We start from the raw sequence: 15,010 nt of genomic DNA, 5'->3' as shown, positions 1-15,010 counted from the left end.
CTATAAATGTTTTTCTTCCTTTCTATTAAAAGTGCCATGATTTTAAAAAGTAAGCCAGGTATAATGGCACACACCTGTAATCTGAGCATTTCAGAAGAATTTAGCGGGATTACAATTTCAAAGCCAACCCTGGCTGCATAGTAAAATCATGTCTCAGAAAAACGTTAACATGTAGCTCAGAGGTCTCACACTTGTTCTGAATGCCTGAAGTCCTCCGTTAAATTCCCAACACTGCATAAAGGAACTGGAGGTACCTGTAAGTACAGCACTCAGGACGCTGAGGCCGGAACATAGCAAGATGCAGACTAGCCTGGGTTTCATAGTGAGAACCTGTCTATTAACAAAGGAAAACAAACAGGGCTGGGGTGTGGCTCCCTGGGTAACAGCATTTGTTGTGTTAACTTGAGAACCTGAGTTCAAATCCCTAGCACCCATGGTTTTTTTTTTTTTAAAGGTAGACATGGTCACACATGATTTTACTGGAGCAATATTGGGAGGGTACAGCTAGGGTGACAGTGGAGCTTACTGGCTGCAGTCAGGCTTCATGTTTAATGATAGACCTTGTGTAGCATGAGTAAGGGACAGAATGACAGCAAGACATTGACTTGCTCCTTTGACCTCACTGTATGCTTATAACATACAACATGTCACATACAAAATAAAAAAGACTGCTATGCCCAAAATCCTTTATACCAATATCTAGAAATCACCAGATCAAAGTTAATACTTTCACAAGCATTTTTTACGTAGACACTGTATTTCTGAGAGAGAGAGAGAGAGAGAGAGAGAGAGAGAGAGAGAGAGAATAAAAGTTTGGCAGTGATAGCACACCTTTAATCCCACAGGCAGAGGAAGGTTCATGACTAGCCTGGTTATAGTTTTCAAGAAACTCTCTTGAAAATCCGGGAGGGGGGGTTAAGTGTGAGGGGAGGTGTCAGGTACAGGAGTTCTCCAGAGTGAATAGTCTTAAAGAAGTAGTCCTTAATGATTTACATTTTGCTTTTTCACCAAAGTCCTTCAGAGGTAGGAGTGAATGACTGAGTAACAGTGGTACGCACATACAGCCAAAATCCACTTAAATTTTAGCTTGGGGCAGTCTGACAAAGGGAATGTATGGTATCAGTTATAATTTATTAGGCTCATTTGGCAAGTCTCGGTTCAAGTTTATGAGGTTTCTGTGACTTTGATGGGTAGAGCTGCTGCCCTTTCTACCACATTTCTTGTGTGAATCTTCTTGAAAATATTGCAGTACTTTGCTGGTCCTTATCCAAGTGCTATAAAACTCCGAAGGGTTAGGGAGCCAATCTTGCTTCTTATGACACAAAGCTCAGAAGTAAGAGTAAGTAACTTCATTTTTGTTTTTATAGAGGTATGAGTTTTTGCTCCCATATACATATGCATGTACCAAACATACCTGGTGGCCGTGGAGTCCAGAAGAGGTCATTGGATCCCCTAGAACTGGATTTAACTGTTGTGGGCCTCAGTGTGAGTGCTGAGAAACCAATCTGGGTCCTCTGTAAGAGCATCCAGCACTCTTGACTACTGAGCCATCTCTCCATGCAGTAGGGTTTCATGTAGCCCAGGCTGGCCTTGAACTCTCTGTACCTAAGGATTACCTTCAATTCCCAACCCTCCCCTGTCCACCTCACAAGTGCTGTAAGCATGGGCCACACACCCAGTTTTACTTGGTACAATAGATCAGAATTTCATGAAGCAAAGTTTGCTCTGTTCTTTTTATAATTTGTTAAAATTTTTCACTCAACTCTTTACAGATCATCCCTGCTTTCCTATCCACCCAACTTCATGTTTTCTCTTTCATTAAAACAAACATAAAAAATTAAAACAATAAAAAAATCAATAGACAAAAAAATGCCAAAACAAAATGAAAGTACCCACAAAACCATGGAATTTGTTTTGTGTTTGGCTAACTACTGCTGGTCATGGAGTGTGCCCTGGGATATGGTTAACTTACCAAGTGACATTCCATTGGAGAAAACTGATTTTTCCTTTGCCTACAGATATCAACTGTAAATAGCTTATTGGTTAGGGGTCCTGCGTCCTCTTTCACCCTTCAGTCCTGAGACCACATCTTGCTTGAACCTGTGCAGGCCTTTTGCAGGTCTTGTGTGTACTGCCTTGATCTCTGTGAGTTCACATGTGCATCAGTCCTGTTGTATCTGGAAGACACTGTTTCCTTGGAGTCATCACCGCCTCTGAGTCTTACAGTCTTTCCACTTCTTTGTAATAGACCCCTGACCCCTGAGGAGAGAGTTTAGATGAAGACATCCCGATTAAGACTGCTCCAGATTCTCTCACTCTCTCCATTTGTCCATTTGTAGGTCTCTTGTTAATTCCTATCTACTACAAGATGGAGACCCTGATGAGGGCTGAGTAAGGCTGTGGTCTGTGGGTATAGCAGTATACCATCAACTCCCATGTTTCTTTAGAGAATAATGATCTTCCCCACCCCCCCACCCCCGCCCATGGCATATCTAGTCTAAGGTTCTTGGCCATCTTAGCAGCGTCAGGTGTGGGTTCTGTCCCATCCATGGAGTGTACCTTAAATTAAAAAACAAAACAGAAGACCATCCTGTACCATTGTCCCAGTATTGCACCAGCACATCGTGTATGCAGGTTGCTTTTACAGGTTGCCTGGTTTGTGAATGGTAGCTTTTAAGCTTTAAATATGCGTGCACTATTCTTAAGCATATAATTATGTTGGGCTGGTGAGGTTGCTCAGTGAATAAAGGTGCTAACCACAAGCCTGATGACCTGAATTTCAGTCCCCAGTAACCACATAGTGGAAGGAGAGAACTGACTCCTGCCAGTTTTTCTCTAACCTCCACATGTACACACATACACACACACACACACACACACACACACACACACACACACACACACACACACGTACGTGCACATGTACACATTCACATTCTCTGCTTCTCTAAATAATAATGAATAGATGTAGTTAGATGTTACCCTTACCATCATGACGGACTTTGAGACTTTATTCATCCTATAGAACAGAACTGTATACAAATTATTTGCTTTTTAATGAAATTATGTTCTTATTTGTTACAGGTGGTGTTCCGTTCTACGTCGGCTATGGTTTACATATTTATTCAGATGAGCTGTGAAATGTGGGATTTTGATATTTATGGTACTGTTCCCTAAGTATTGACTGTAATTGGCACTGGAAAGAATTTTCTGTTTCTCCCAAGTTTGTATCATTGTACAGTAAGCTCTTGGTAGTCTTTAAAGATGTATCATGCTTTCTTGCCAAACCTTTTCAGTTCTGTCCTTTTTGCTGTTATTTTTCATTATTCTTTTTGTTGCTGTGTGGTTTTTTTCAGATAAGGTTTTATATAACTGAGAATGGTCTTGAGCTTCCCATTCCCCTATCACCCAAGTGCTGAGATCAAAGGCATTCACCTCTGTGCCCAGTTTATGTTGTGCTAGAGATCAAAGCCTGAGCTCTGTGCATGCCAGGCCAGGTGTGGTGGTGCAAGCCTCTAATCCCAGCATTCAGGAGTCGAGAAGCATTCAGATTTCTGTGAGTTCAAGGCCAGCCTAGTCTACATAGCAAATTCCTGTCAGAACTAGATAGTGAGACCCTGTAATTAAGGGTAACCTTGAATTTCTGATTCTCCTGCCTCCCAAGTGCTTTAAATTTTTTTCTTTTCTTTTTTTATTAAACTTTTTACCTTCTGTTTTTGTGCTTGACTTTTTAAAAAAAGATTTATTTATTATATATAAGTACAATGTTGCTGTCTTCAGACACACCAGAAGAGGGCATCATATCTCAGTACAGATGGTTGTGAGCTACCATGTGGTTGCTGAGATTTGAACTCAGGACCTCTGGAAGAGCAGTCAGTGCTCTTAACTGCTAAGCTATCTCTCCAGCCCATGCTCACAGGATCTTGCTCTATAATCCAGGCTGTCCTCACTTTCATCCACAGAAAAAAGCAAGTTTGCTTTATGGTATTTGAATTATTACATAATATGACATAATGAGCAGAGAATACAAAAACTGCTGAGTTTCAGGTTACTACAAATTAATCCTTGCTATGCATCAGCAAGGAAGTTTATGGATAGAAGGAACTATAAACAATAATTTATGAATGACTAGGGCTTATCAAACATTCTTTTAAAACTTTTATTACTTAGAATATGGTGTGTGTGTGTGTGTGTGTGTGTGTGTGTGTGTGTGTGTGTAAGTAAAACTTTCCGGAGTCAGTTCTCTTTCTCCTGGGGGTTCTGGGAATCAAACGCAGGTCATTAGGTTTGGCAGCAGGTGTTTCTACCCATTGAGCTATCTCAGTGGCTCTGCAAATTATCTTCTAGTACACTTAAAGTATCATGCTTGGCGTTTAGGTTGTTCTCTTTTTTTGAATACACAATATATTAACCAGTCATCTACCTCTTTAAGAATGTGGGTTTTTACCTTGAAGCTGATACTGTAACTATGAGATGATGTAATTAAGACAAAGCACAATCTTGTATTTTCTGTGCTAAGGAACCACCTAACCTCCATAATTAAACTCGGCTTGATATAGTTGAAGACACAGCCCAGATAGAGTGTTTGTCTAGTGTGTGCAAGTAGGTTCTCCTTCATTTTTGTACTTTATACTTTTTTCCTTTGTTTGTTTGTTTTTAGGCAAGGTCTGTAGCTCTGGCTGGAATTTGCTCTGTAGAGCAGGCTGGCCTTGAACACACAGATCCACCTGCCTCTGCCCCTAATGCTGAGATTAAAGGTTTGTGTCACCACATGTACTGACTTTGTACTTTAAAGGCTTTGTGATCTTTTAGAAAACATTTAGCAGAACCCATTGCTTTCTCTTTGGTCCTATTTCTTAACTGCCTTCTCACTTCCTTTCAGGGGATCTGTACTTTGAGAAAGCTGTGAATGGTTTCCTTGCTGACCTGTTTACTAAGTGGAAGGTATGGTTCTTTGTACATTCCAATCTTCTGGGTGGATATCACTCACTTCATTTAAAATTTTTTAGTTATCAATACTTTTAATTATTTTAAGTTTTAATTTTTAATTTCTTGAGACAGTTTTTAGGAAGCCAAGGCTGGCCTCTGATTCCCTATGTAGCCAGTGATGACCGTGAACTTCTGATCCTCCTGAATCACATGAACTGGGATTGTTGGCTGTGCTTTTCTTTTGTGGTTCCTTTTCTATTTTAACATTTTAGTTGTATCTGAGGGGTATTAGTCAGGCTTCATTGTTGTTCCTCAGGCATATCTACCTTGTTTCTGGGTCGTCTTGAGTATGCTAGGATGGCTGGCCAGGGAGCCTGAGGGAGCTCCTTTCCAGCTGCCTCAGCATTGGGGTTCCAGACATGGGCCACCACCCCCTGCTCCCCTAGCCTCTATTTATCTATCTTCTCAATTAGGTATTGTGCTTTTGATGTCGCAAGAAATCGCTCCTGGAGCTGGAGAAGTAGCTTAGTGGTTAAGAGCACTAACATGGAAGTTAACAACTGTCTCTAACTCCAATTCCTAGGGGTCTGGCACCCTCATATACACACATGCAGGCAAAAGACCAGTGCACACAAAATACAATAAATGTAAAAAAAAAAAAAAAGAAAGATATAAAAAAGGAAGAAAGAAATCACTCTCAAATTCAAGGTCTTAAGTATTTTCCTAAATTCCGATCATGGGGGTGCACACCTTTAATTCCAACATTTGTGATGTAATTCCAACACTTGGGTTATGGTCCCAACATTCAGAGAATGAGGCCAGCCTAGTTTAAACTATGTGGTAATAGATAGAAAGAGACAGACAGACAAACTTCTAAGAGTTTATGGTATTATTCCTAATATTTTAGATTTTTGGCTGACTTCCATGTATGAAGTAGGGTCCAAATTCATTCTTTTTGTTGCTGTTGTTATTATTTTGTTTTTCCAGTTTTTCAAAACAGGCTTTTTCTGTGTGGCCCTGGCTGTTCTGGAACTAGGTTTATAGACCAGGCTGGCCTTGAACTCACAAAGATCTACCTGCCTCTGCCTCCTGAGTGCTGGGATTAAGAGCATGTGCCACCCAGTTATCTCAGAACATCTGCTGTATAGAATATTCTTTCCTCTCTATGGACTTTGTTATCCTTGTCTAACATCCCCGTACCACAGATATATTGGTTGATGTATGGACTTTGGATTCAGTTCTATTTATCTATACGTTTATCCTTATGTCAATATTTCCTCATGTCAAATAGTGTGATTACTAGCACTGTTTTGCTGTCTGTAGTAAGAAGTCAAACTCTTTGTTAATTTTATAAGACTGTTTATGAGGATCAGATTTTTATTTCTATAAAAATATAGGTACTAGAATTTCGATCCAGACACACTGAACTGCGGCAGTCTGCATACCGTCTTTATTTTGTTCTTCCCATTTTTGAGATAAGGGTCTAGCTGTACAGTCCAGGGTGGTATCTTTCTACTTCTGTTTCCCAGGCCCTGAGTTTACAGGCATATGCCACTGCACTCAACCAGTACTGTCATATTAACCCTAAGACCAGCTTTTTGTTGCGGAGAGCTTTTGTTTCCTTCTCAGCAAAGTGGAGATGATGATACTTCCTATCTTTTTTTCTACATGGAGTTATTGGACGTGACATTTTCCTGTCCATCAGTTAGTAAGAATGCCGGATTTAGAGCCTGTGCCATCCAGTAAACTAGTTGGCCACTAAGGAGCTCTGCTTCACCGAAGCAGTACTTTCTGAATTTTAACTTATGCTAGGAATTTCTGTCCACTTGTGATAGCCCTGAAAGAATATGACATGAAGTTGCATTCTTTGATGTCAAATGCCAAGTTGTTAGTGTGGTTGGGAGAGGTGAGGTTGAGCCTGGCAGGAATAGAAACTACACTTTTGACCTGTCGACAGGCTGCATTTCATTTCACCCGAAAGTACCCTCTTTCCAGGATTTTGATCCCAAGACTTCATGGAAGCGTCATTCTTACTCCCATCTTCTTCTAACAGCCTCCAGTGCTCATCCTATGATTAATTGGAGTATCTTTGGTCCTTAAAACCACCACTGTGGGCACTATTCTTTTCCCCTAAACTGTAGTTCTTGTGAATTAAACATGGGTAGAGATATAATCAAGTTCTAATGTTCAGTTGATGAGGTTTATGTCAAGTGAAGGATTGGGTGACAGGGGATCTTTCTTAATTGTAGCTTTCCAAGATCGCACATCCTGGAAACTTTGAGTAACTTACTGAGATCAAGTGGTGGTGCACTTAAATGAAAGAATTGGTAGCAGGGCTTCTGACAGCGTGCAGTGTTGTCTCCTTCACCGTGCGTCCTGTGATCACGTGATGCTGTGAGCACTGCACAGCCACTGAGTTCTTAGTCTGAATGGGTGACTTCATAGTGAAGTAAAGGAAGTAAACTTGTACTCGTTCTGTGTTCCTGCCTAGGAGAAGAACTGTAGTCATGAAGTGACTGTGGTCCTGTTTTCCAGAACATTTTATGATGCAAAATCTATTGGTGAGTAACTTTTTCTCATTCATATACATACACATACATACATACATACATACATACATACATACATACATACATACATATACATACACACATACATACATACATGTGTGTGATTATATATTATATATACAATTTTTTTAATTGAAGACAGATTTTTTAAAAAGAATTACTATGTATATGACTACACTGTCACTATCTTCAGACACATCAGAAGAGGGCATCTGATCCCATTATGGATAGTTGTGAGCCACCATGTGGTTGCTGGGATTTGAACTCAGGACCTCTGGAAGAGCAAGCAGACTGTGCTCTTAACCGCTGAGCCATCTCTTCAGCCTCGAAGATAGATTAAAAAAAAATACAATATATTCTTGTTACATTTTCCAAATTTTATCTATTTATTTGATTTTTTTGTTTCTTTTGATTTTTCTCCTGAGACAGGGTCTCACTATATTCTGGAACTCACTGTGTAACCAGGCTGGTCTCAAGCTAGCAGAGATTCCTTCCTCTGCCTCCCAAGTGCTGGGCTTAAAGCTGTGCAGCATCACTCCTGATAAATTGAACATTTTTCGTAGGTGGCGTCATGTTATGTTTTGAGGCTTGCCCTGACCTGCTGTCCCAGGCTTCCCGAGTATCTGGAGTGCCAGCACATGCCACCACACTGCCTTTTTTCAGTTATTTTATGTTGGGTCCCTCACTGTCATCTTCAGCAATTATTCTTGTCTTCTTTGCTTTTGTACTTTTTGTCTTTGCCATCTTTGATGGGGGACCAAGTAAAGAGGAAAATAATGCATCTTGATGTATCTGAGATGACTGTGCTGTGATACAATCTAAAAACCCAAATAACAAATGCACAGTTGTCTTTACTCTTTTATCTACTTTTTGTTTTGTTTTGTTTTTAAAGGGGGGTCTTACTGTGTAGCCTTGGCTGTCCTGGAACAATGTAGATCAGGCTTGCCACAAACTCATAGAGTTCTGCCTGTCTCTGCCTCACAAATGCTGGGAGTAAAGACATGAACCACCACTCCTGGCTTATTTTTTAGTGATACCAGATCTTCAAGGCAAAAAAGTAATTTAACAGCACTGTGAAAATTTCTTTTCAATATGATTTGTATAGTGAATTTTCTTTATTTCAGATGAATTTCCTGAAGTAAACCGAGCTTCAATTCAACAGGATCACAAAGGGAGATTCTATGAGGACTTTTACAAGTATGTTTTGGTGTATCTTTGATTTATTTATTTATTGGTTATTTCTTTCTACCTTGAAGAACTTTTTCAGACTTATCAATTTTCTGTTCTTGTACTTTTAAAATTCTAGGATACAGAATAATACATTGTGTTTAGAATTTTTATTTGTTTCTGCTTTTTTGAACAGTATCTAGAGCTGGAGAGATGGCTTAGTGGTTAAGAGTGCTGACTGCTCTTCCAGAGGTCCTGAGTTCAAATCCCAGCAACCACATGGTGACTCACAACCATCTGTAATGAGATCTGATGCTCTCTTCTGGTGTGTCTGAAGACAGCTACAGTGTACTTACATATGAACAGTGTCCATTTTTATCTTTGCTTTTCCTGGAACAAGGCTAGTCTTCAACGTGTACTATTCCTTGTTTCTGCTTTTATGGTGCTATGATTGTAGGTATGAACTATCACAGCTTCCAGATTTTTTTTAATTATAAAATATCTTTAAAAAAATTTTTTTATTCGTTTTTATTTTATTATACGAAGACTGTAACTATCTTCAGACACACCAAAAGAGGGCACCAGATCTTATTACAGACGGTTGTGAGCCACCATGTTGTTGCTGGGAATTGAACTCAGGACCTCTGGAAGAGCATCAAGTGCTCTAAATCACTGAGCCGTCTTTTTAGCCCAATTGTAAAATATGTTAACCTTAAAAGCTAATGCTCTGTATGTAGGTAATAAAAGAACCTTGGGTATTCAGTGTCTGCATTTACAGATAATATCTTATCATATTTCTTTTTTCTGCTTTTGGCTAGATTTTATCTTAGTGCAAATTATAACTCTTATAAGAGTTTTATTTCTATGCAAAATAAGATATTTCTATATATATATTCGTATTGTCATTTAAGAAAATTAACAATGACTCTAATATTGTCCAATTATCTGATGCTTTTCAGAGTTTGATTGTGTGCTAAAATAGCTTTATTCCTGTATTTGTGTGAGTCTTTGTGTGAGTGTGCATATGGAAGCCAGAGCTCAATGTTGGGTGTCTTTCACTGAACTTGGAGTTTGCTGAGTGGGCTGGCCACTGAGCTCAGGGGTCCATCTGTCTGTCATTCCCCACACCACTGAGGTTACAAATATATACACAGGTATTGTCTGGTGTCTCCATCTGTGCAGGAGATCTAAACCGAGGTTCTCAGGCTTGCTAGCAGCCTCTTTGCCTACTAGGGTTGAATGGTTGGTACACAGAACCTTTGTTGTCCTATTCTGTTCTGTAGTGTTGTTGTGTGTGTAGGGGTGTGTGCACCCGTTGTTCATGGTATTTCCATACATGCTCATTGTATTTCCATACATGCTCATGAAGAGGCTAGAGTCAACATCAGGGGTATCTTCCTCAAACATTTTTTCCTTTTTTAAAAAATATCATTATAATTATTTAAGACAGTTTTTATGTAATCTTGGCTGGAACTCACTGTGTAGATCAAACCAGCCTCAAACTCAGATCTCTGACTTTGTCTCCTGAGTGTTAAGGTTAAAGCATGCCATTCATGGGCATGCCAATCATGGCTTGCCTTAGAGTTATTATTAAGAGTCCAGATATTCACTCACTTATTTTATGTACATTGGTGTCTTGCCTGCATGTATGTCTCTGTGAGTGTGTCAGATCCCCAGGAACTGGAGTTACAAACAGTCTCGAGCTGCGTCCATTGAAAGAGCAGCCAGTGCTCTTAACTGATGAGCTATCTCTTCAGCCCTGATTTACTATTTATTTCTGGTGTGTGTACATATACTCATGGGAATACTGTTGAGGTCAGAGGACAGCTTGTGAGTGTTTGTTTTCTCCTTACATCTTCTAGGTCCTGAGATGAACTCACGCATCAGGCACTATGCCAGGTGCCTTTTCTTAATGAGCCACTTTCTTTGGTTTTTGTTCTGACCCAGGGTCTTTCTCTGTAGCCCTGGCTGGCCTGAAAATCCCTATATAGACAAGGCTGGCCTAGAACTGAAATCCTCTGCCTCCTGAGTGCTGGGATTGAAACACCATAGTGCTTGAAACACCATGCCTAGCTTGTTCTATTTTTAATGGTAGACATGTTTATTTCTTCATTCCCTGCTTATCACCCATTATTAATCACATTATCCCTTTTCCTTGAAACTTTGTAATGAACCCGATAGCCTGTATGTAACAGGTGCTTGATTTCTCTTTCATGCTAACATTCCTTTCAGAGTGGTGGTGCAGAATGAGAGAAGGGAAGAGTGGACGTCACTCCTTGTGACCATTAAAAAACTCTTTATCCAGTATCCAGTGTTGGTGCGACTGGAACAGGCAGGTACTGCATCTGTGTCAGAGGACCTTCCTGGCCTTCCTTTTTTGGGGGATGGGGGTGTGGTTCCAGATACACTTCCTCTGTAACAGCCCTGGCTGTCCTGGACCTTTATCTGGACCATACTGGCTTGGAACTCAGAGAACCTCTGCCTTCTGAGTGCGGGGACTAAAGGTGTGAGCCCCCACCACCCAGCACCTTCCTGGTAGTTTTCAAATGTTCATCTTTGATGAAATGGTTTTTCTTGTTGCTCTCTTTTGTTTCAGGGGGCTTTCCTCAAGGAGACAATTCTACCTCAGCACAAGGAAACTACCTAGAGGCCATCAACTTGTCATTCAATGGTGAGTAAGAACACAGTAAGCCAACCTTTTGCTTTCCAAGTGGCCATAGGCAAGCTCATTGTTTGTGTGCAAAGACCAAGACTTGGTGGCCCTCTTCCTAGTGACACTTCAAATTAACTCAAAGCAGTATAGTCTAAGAGGGTGGTCATAATGTCAGGCTCATAGGCCTTCTATTGGGAAAGCAGATTACTGTTCTCATCTGACTCCCTAGTGGTAGCTGGCAGGACTCCTGCCTGGTGGCGTTTTTTTTTTTTTTTTGTTTTGTTTTGTTTTGTTTTTTGTTTTGTTTGTTTGTTTGTTTTTTATTACAGACTCTGTTTCTATCTTTTATACTATCCCTCAGCTGATTTTAAAGGTTTTTTTTTTCTTTTTAGTTTTGCTTTAAAAGAAAATACATATATTCTTGGGTGTGGTGCCTGGGGAGGGAGAGTCATAAGCATGAGGGATATAGAAACCATAGGCTACAAGAGACCCTGTCACAAAAGCACAAAGAAAGACATGGGGTTAGTGAGACGGTTAGTGTAGGTGCCTGACAAGGTGAGGGCTTAGGTTTGAGCCCTGAGATCTTAGAAGAAAAATAACTCTTGCAAGTTGTCCTCTGACCTTCGTGTGCATTTAGTAGTAGGCATATCATCCTACACACAATAAAAATGCAATAAAAAAATTAAAAACAAAACAGAAAAAGTGCATATGCTAAATTATTAAAATTCACATGTAGAAGAGTGTACTAAGTAAAAACCAGGTACCCACCATCCGCCCTGTTGTAAGAAGAGCCCATGAGTATGGTAGAGCCTCTTCCTAAGGCCTGTTCCTGTTGTATGTAGTAGCTGAGATACCATTATTTGCCAACTGAAAGGGAAATTTAAAGATACAGACAGGTCTTTTCGGGGAAGATAGAGATCTTGGTGGCTCCGAGAGACACAGCGGTAGGAATTCCTGGAGTCACATTCAGTCCCCCATGATCTTGTCTCTGCTGTATTTGGAATTCCACTTCCTAGTGGAAAGACTGTAAGACTGGCTCCTGGTCGCCATGAGCAGCACTGGCTGGAGGGAAGGGCCGATGAGTTCTCACTCCATCATGTTGCCTTTCCAGGAGTCATATTCAGGTGCTGGGGCTTCGATTCTAGAGCACAGGGTAGCTATTGCTACTCTTCTTGTCATATTTGACTTTCTAAATTTTTTCCTAACAAGAATTAGTTCAGGAATAAAAATTAGTTCGTTAAATTTACACTTCTGATAAAGCTCTTGATCTATTTTCTTAAATATTGTGTTAAACTGATATTTGGGGGCTGGTGGGATGGCTTAGTGGACAAAGGTGCTTGTCCGTCAACCTGATGACCTGACTTCAGTCTCTTGGAATGTAGGCCTGTGCACTGGGGCACTTGAATATACACGCAGTAAACAAGTAAGTATAAGGTATCATGATTGCTTCTTGGAGCTTTCAGTGTAGGCTCATTGATGGATGATATGAGCTTATGACATAAATTAAGCACCTTAAAGCCGTAAAGACATCAGTGAGGGCAATTGGTAGAAGGTAAAGTGAGGGACTTCTTTTTAAGACATTGCCAAAGTAGAAGGGAAAGTAAGTGTGTGTATAACTTGGTAAAATTCAGGTCAGAATGATTGGAATGTGTGCCAAGTGCTCTGAAAGCACAGAGATACTTGCTTGTGCTGGCTTCTGAAAAGCTGTGACATCATCACTGGGAGAATTTTGTTTTCTTTTAAGTGTTTGACAAGCACTACATCAACCGAAACTTTGATCGAACTGGGCAGATGTCTGTGGTCATCACGCCGGGGGTAGGCGTCTTTGAAGTGGACCGTCTACTCATGATCTTGACCAAGCAGCGGATGATTGATAATGGTAATAGTTCTTGGTTTCTGCTCTCTCCCTGTGTTCATAGCCTGAGTTGTCTTAGCACCATGGAGTTTTCAGTGTCTCCGTAGAATATGGAGGGCTTTGCAAGGGAGTGAGGGGATGTCACTAGAATTTAATAGTGGAGGCCTTGCTTTCTTTCTATAGATCTTCTATGAAATCAGTGTCTAACCTAAAGCATAGTAGGGGAAAAGCAAATGCATGTATTTCTAAGTTTAAATTGCCTCATACCATCCAGGTTCGGTAATGTCATTACAGACTGGCATTAGCAGACTCACTCTGCTTGTGCCCTCCTCCCATCTTTCTTCATCCTTCCCTTTCAGGAATTGGTGTGGACTTGGTGTGCATGGGAGAGCAGCCATTACATGCTGTGCCATTATTCAAGGTAATAGAATTTAGATTGTCTTCTGAAGGACCAGTTGAAGAATAATTAAAATAGAAAAATTGAGCAGTTCATAGCCAGTTTATTTTCTGTCTCATCTGTGTCCCGGCATTCTCTCTTGCAGCTGCACAACCGGAGTGTTCCGAGGGATTCTCGGCTGGGTGATGATTATAATATTCCTCACTGGATAAACCACAGGTAGGTATGATCTTGAGCAGAAGACAAATGTTTGAACAGTTTCCTTGGTATTGGCTCTTTAAATTTGTTATTTTGTTTTGTTTTTTGAGATAGTCTCTGTGTTGTCCAGCCTCAAACTCATGGCAATCCTGCCTGGGACTCCTGAATGCTGGGATCATATTCTGAGCCACCCAGATCTGCCTTATGCATTTATTTATTTGTATTGTTTTAAAAAATACTTACTTTTATTATTATGTGTACATATGCCATTTGTATATGGGTGCTCACAAAGGCCAGACAAAAGTGGGTCATCTGGAGCTAGAGGTACAGGTGGTTGAGAGCCACCTGATGTGGGCTCTGGGAACCAAACTCAGGTCCTCCATCACTAAACTCTCTAGCCTGCACCTAGGGCTTTATGCAGAGTTGGCAATTGCTCTATCCTAGGCCCGAGAATCCACTGTCTGGAGGATGGCTTCACAGATTGTTAAGACTGAAGTCTCTTTCCAGGAGAAAAGTCCCACACTGGCTAGCAGCCTTCCCTTCTCTAGCATGAAGTTTCTGGGGAATTCCCATGTCTATGAAGTATGTTGTTTTAATAGTTTCAGATTGAGAGACACAAGTGTCTGTTTAGAATATCTTCATTTCTGCTAGCAGCTTTACAACAGTAAGTCCTTAACCTCCTGAGCCACCTTGCTGACCTCTTTATTTGTAACTTTTTAAATACATTTCTATTCAGTTATTAATTCAAAATCACAATAAAAACCATATGTTTCATGGTTTTGAGTTTAGTTCAGGAAAGAAAAGGCAACTTGAATATATAGAAATACATGTATTCTAGTTACAGTTTTGCATTTTTCTCGAATTTTTCTTTATAGTAAGTTAGAAGATTCCAGAATTCCCATTTTATTCTTTATCCTACACTGGTGTTCTGGTTTCATTACGATGCAGCATAGAAAGAACCACATGTGAAGGACTTTTCAATCCAAGAGTTTGGTGGGACTGACCCTGCTTTTCACATTTCACTGTGAGCCTTACCAAAACAGAAAGAACAAAACAAACAATAATCTTGAAACCCAAATGAAAATTGTGATATTAGATTGTTTGTAGCCCTGAAAATTAGTCTTTTCATGGTTCATTTTAACAGAACTCCATCTTTTTGTCTCATTTTACTTTATAATTCATCTCTCTGGTATGTGTATGCCTGTGTAAGTGAGTTTGTGTGTGTGTGTGTGTGTGTGTGA

The 15,010-nt window shown here is 40.2% G+C and overlaps 1 protein-coding gene across 7 annotated transcripts in view; it reads left to right on the top strand.

Moving 5' to 3' along the window:
- Window positions 1–15,010, top strand: part of DEPDC5 (DEP domain containing 5, GATOR1 subcomplex subunit) — a 117,090-nt gene that overhangs the window by 20,725 nt on the left and 81,355 nt on the right. For all 7 annotated transcript variants that reach the window (XM_080927116.1, XM_080927114.1, XM_080927115.1 and 4 more), the window contains exons 9-17: window positions 3,085–3,163; window positions 4,883–4,944; window positions 7,421–7,490; window positions 8,624–8,696; window positions 10,899–11,002; window positions 11,263–11,337; window positions 13,064–13,198; window positions 13,534–13,595; window positions 13,717–13,790. In XM_080927116.1, coding sequence (XP_080783242.1) covers window positions 3,085–3,163; window positions 4,883–4,944; window positions 7,421–7,490; window positions 8,624–8,696; window positions 10,899–11,002; window positions 11,263–11,337; window positions 13,064–13,198; window positions 13,534–13,595; window positions 13,717–13,790 — 734 coding nt within the window. The remainder of the gene's footprint in view (window positions 1–3,084; window positions 3,164–4,882; window positions 4,945–7,420; window positions 7,491–8,623; window positions 8,697–10,898; window positions 11,003–11,262; window positions 11,338–13,063; window positions 13,199–13,533; window positions 13,596–13,716; window positions 13,791–15,010) is intronic.

The sequence above is a fragment of the Micromys minutus genome (assembly GCF_963924665.1).
Source record: "Micromys minutus genome assembly, chromosome: 1".
Lineage (NCBI taxonomy): Eukaryota > Metazoa > Chordata > Mammalia > Rodentia > Muridae > Micromys > Micromys minutus.
Note: the sequence above shows the minus strand (reverse complement) of the source record. Positions and strands in the feature narration are given on the sequence as shown.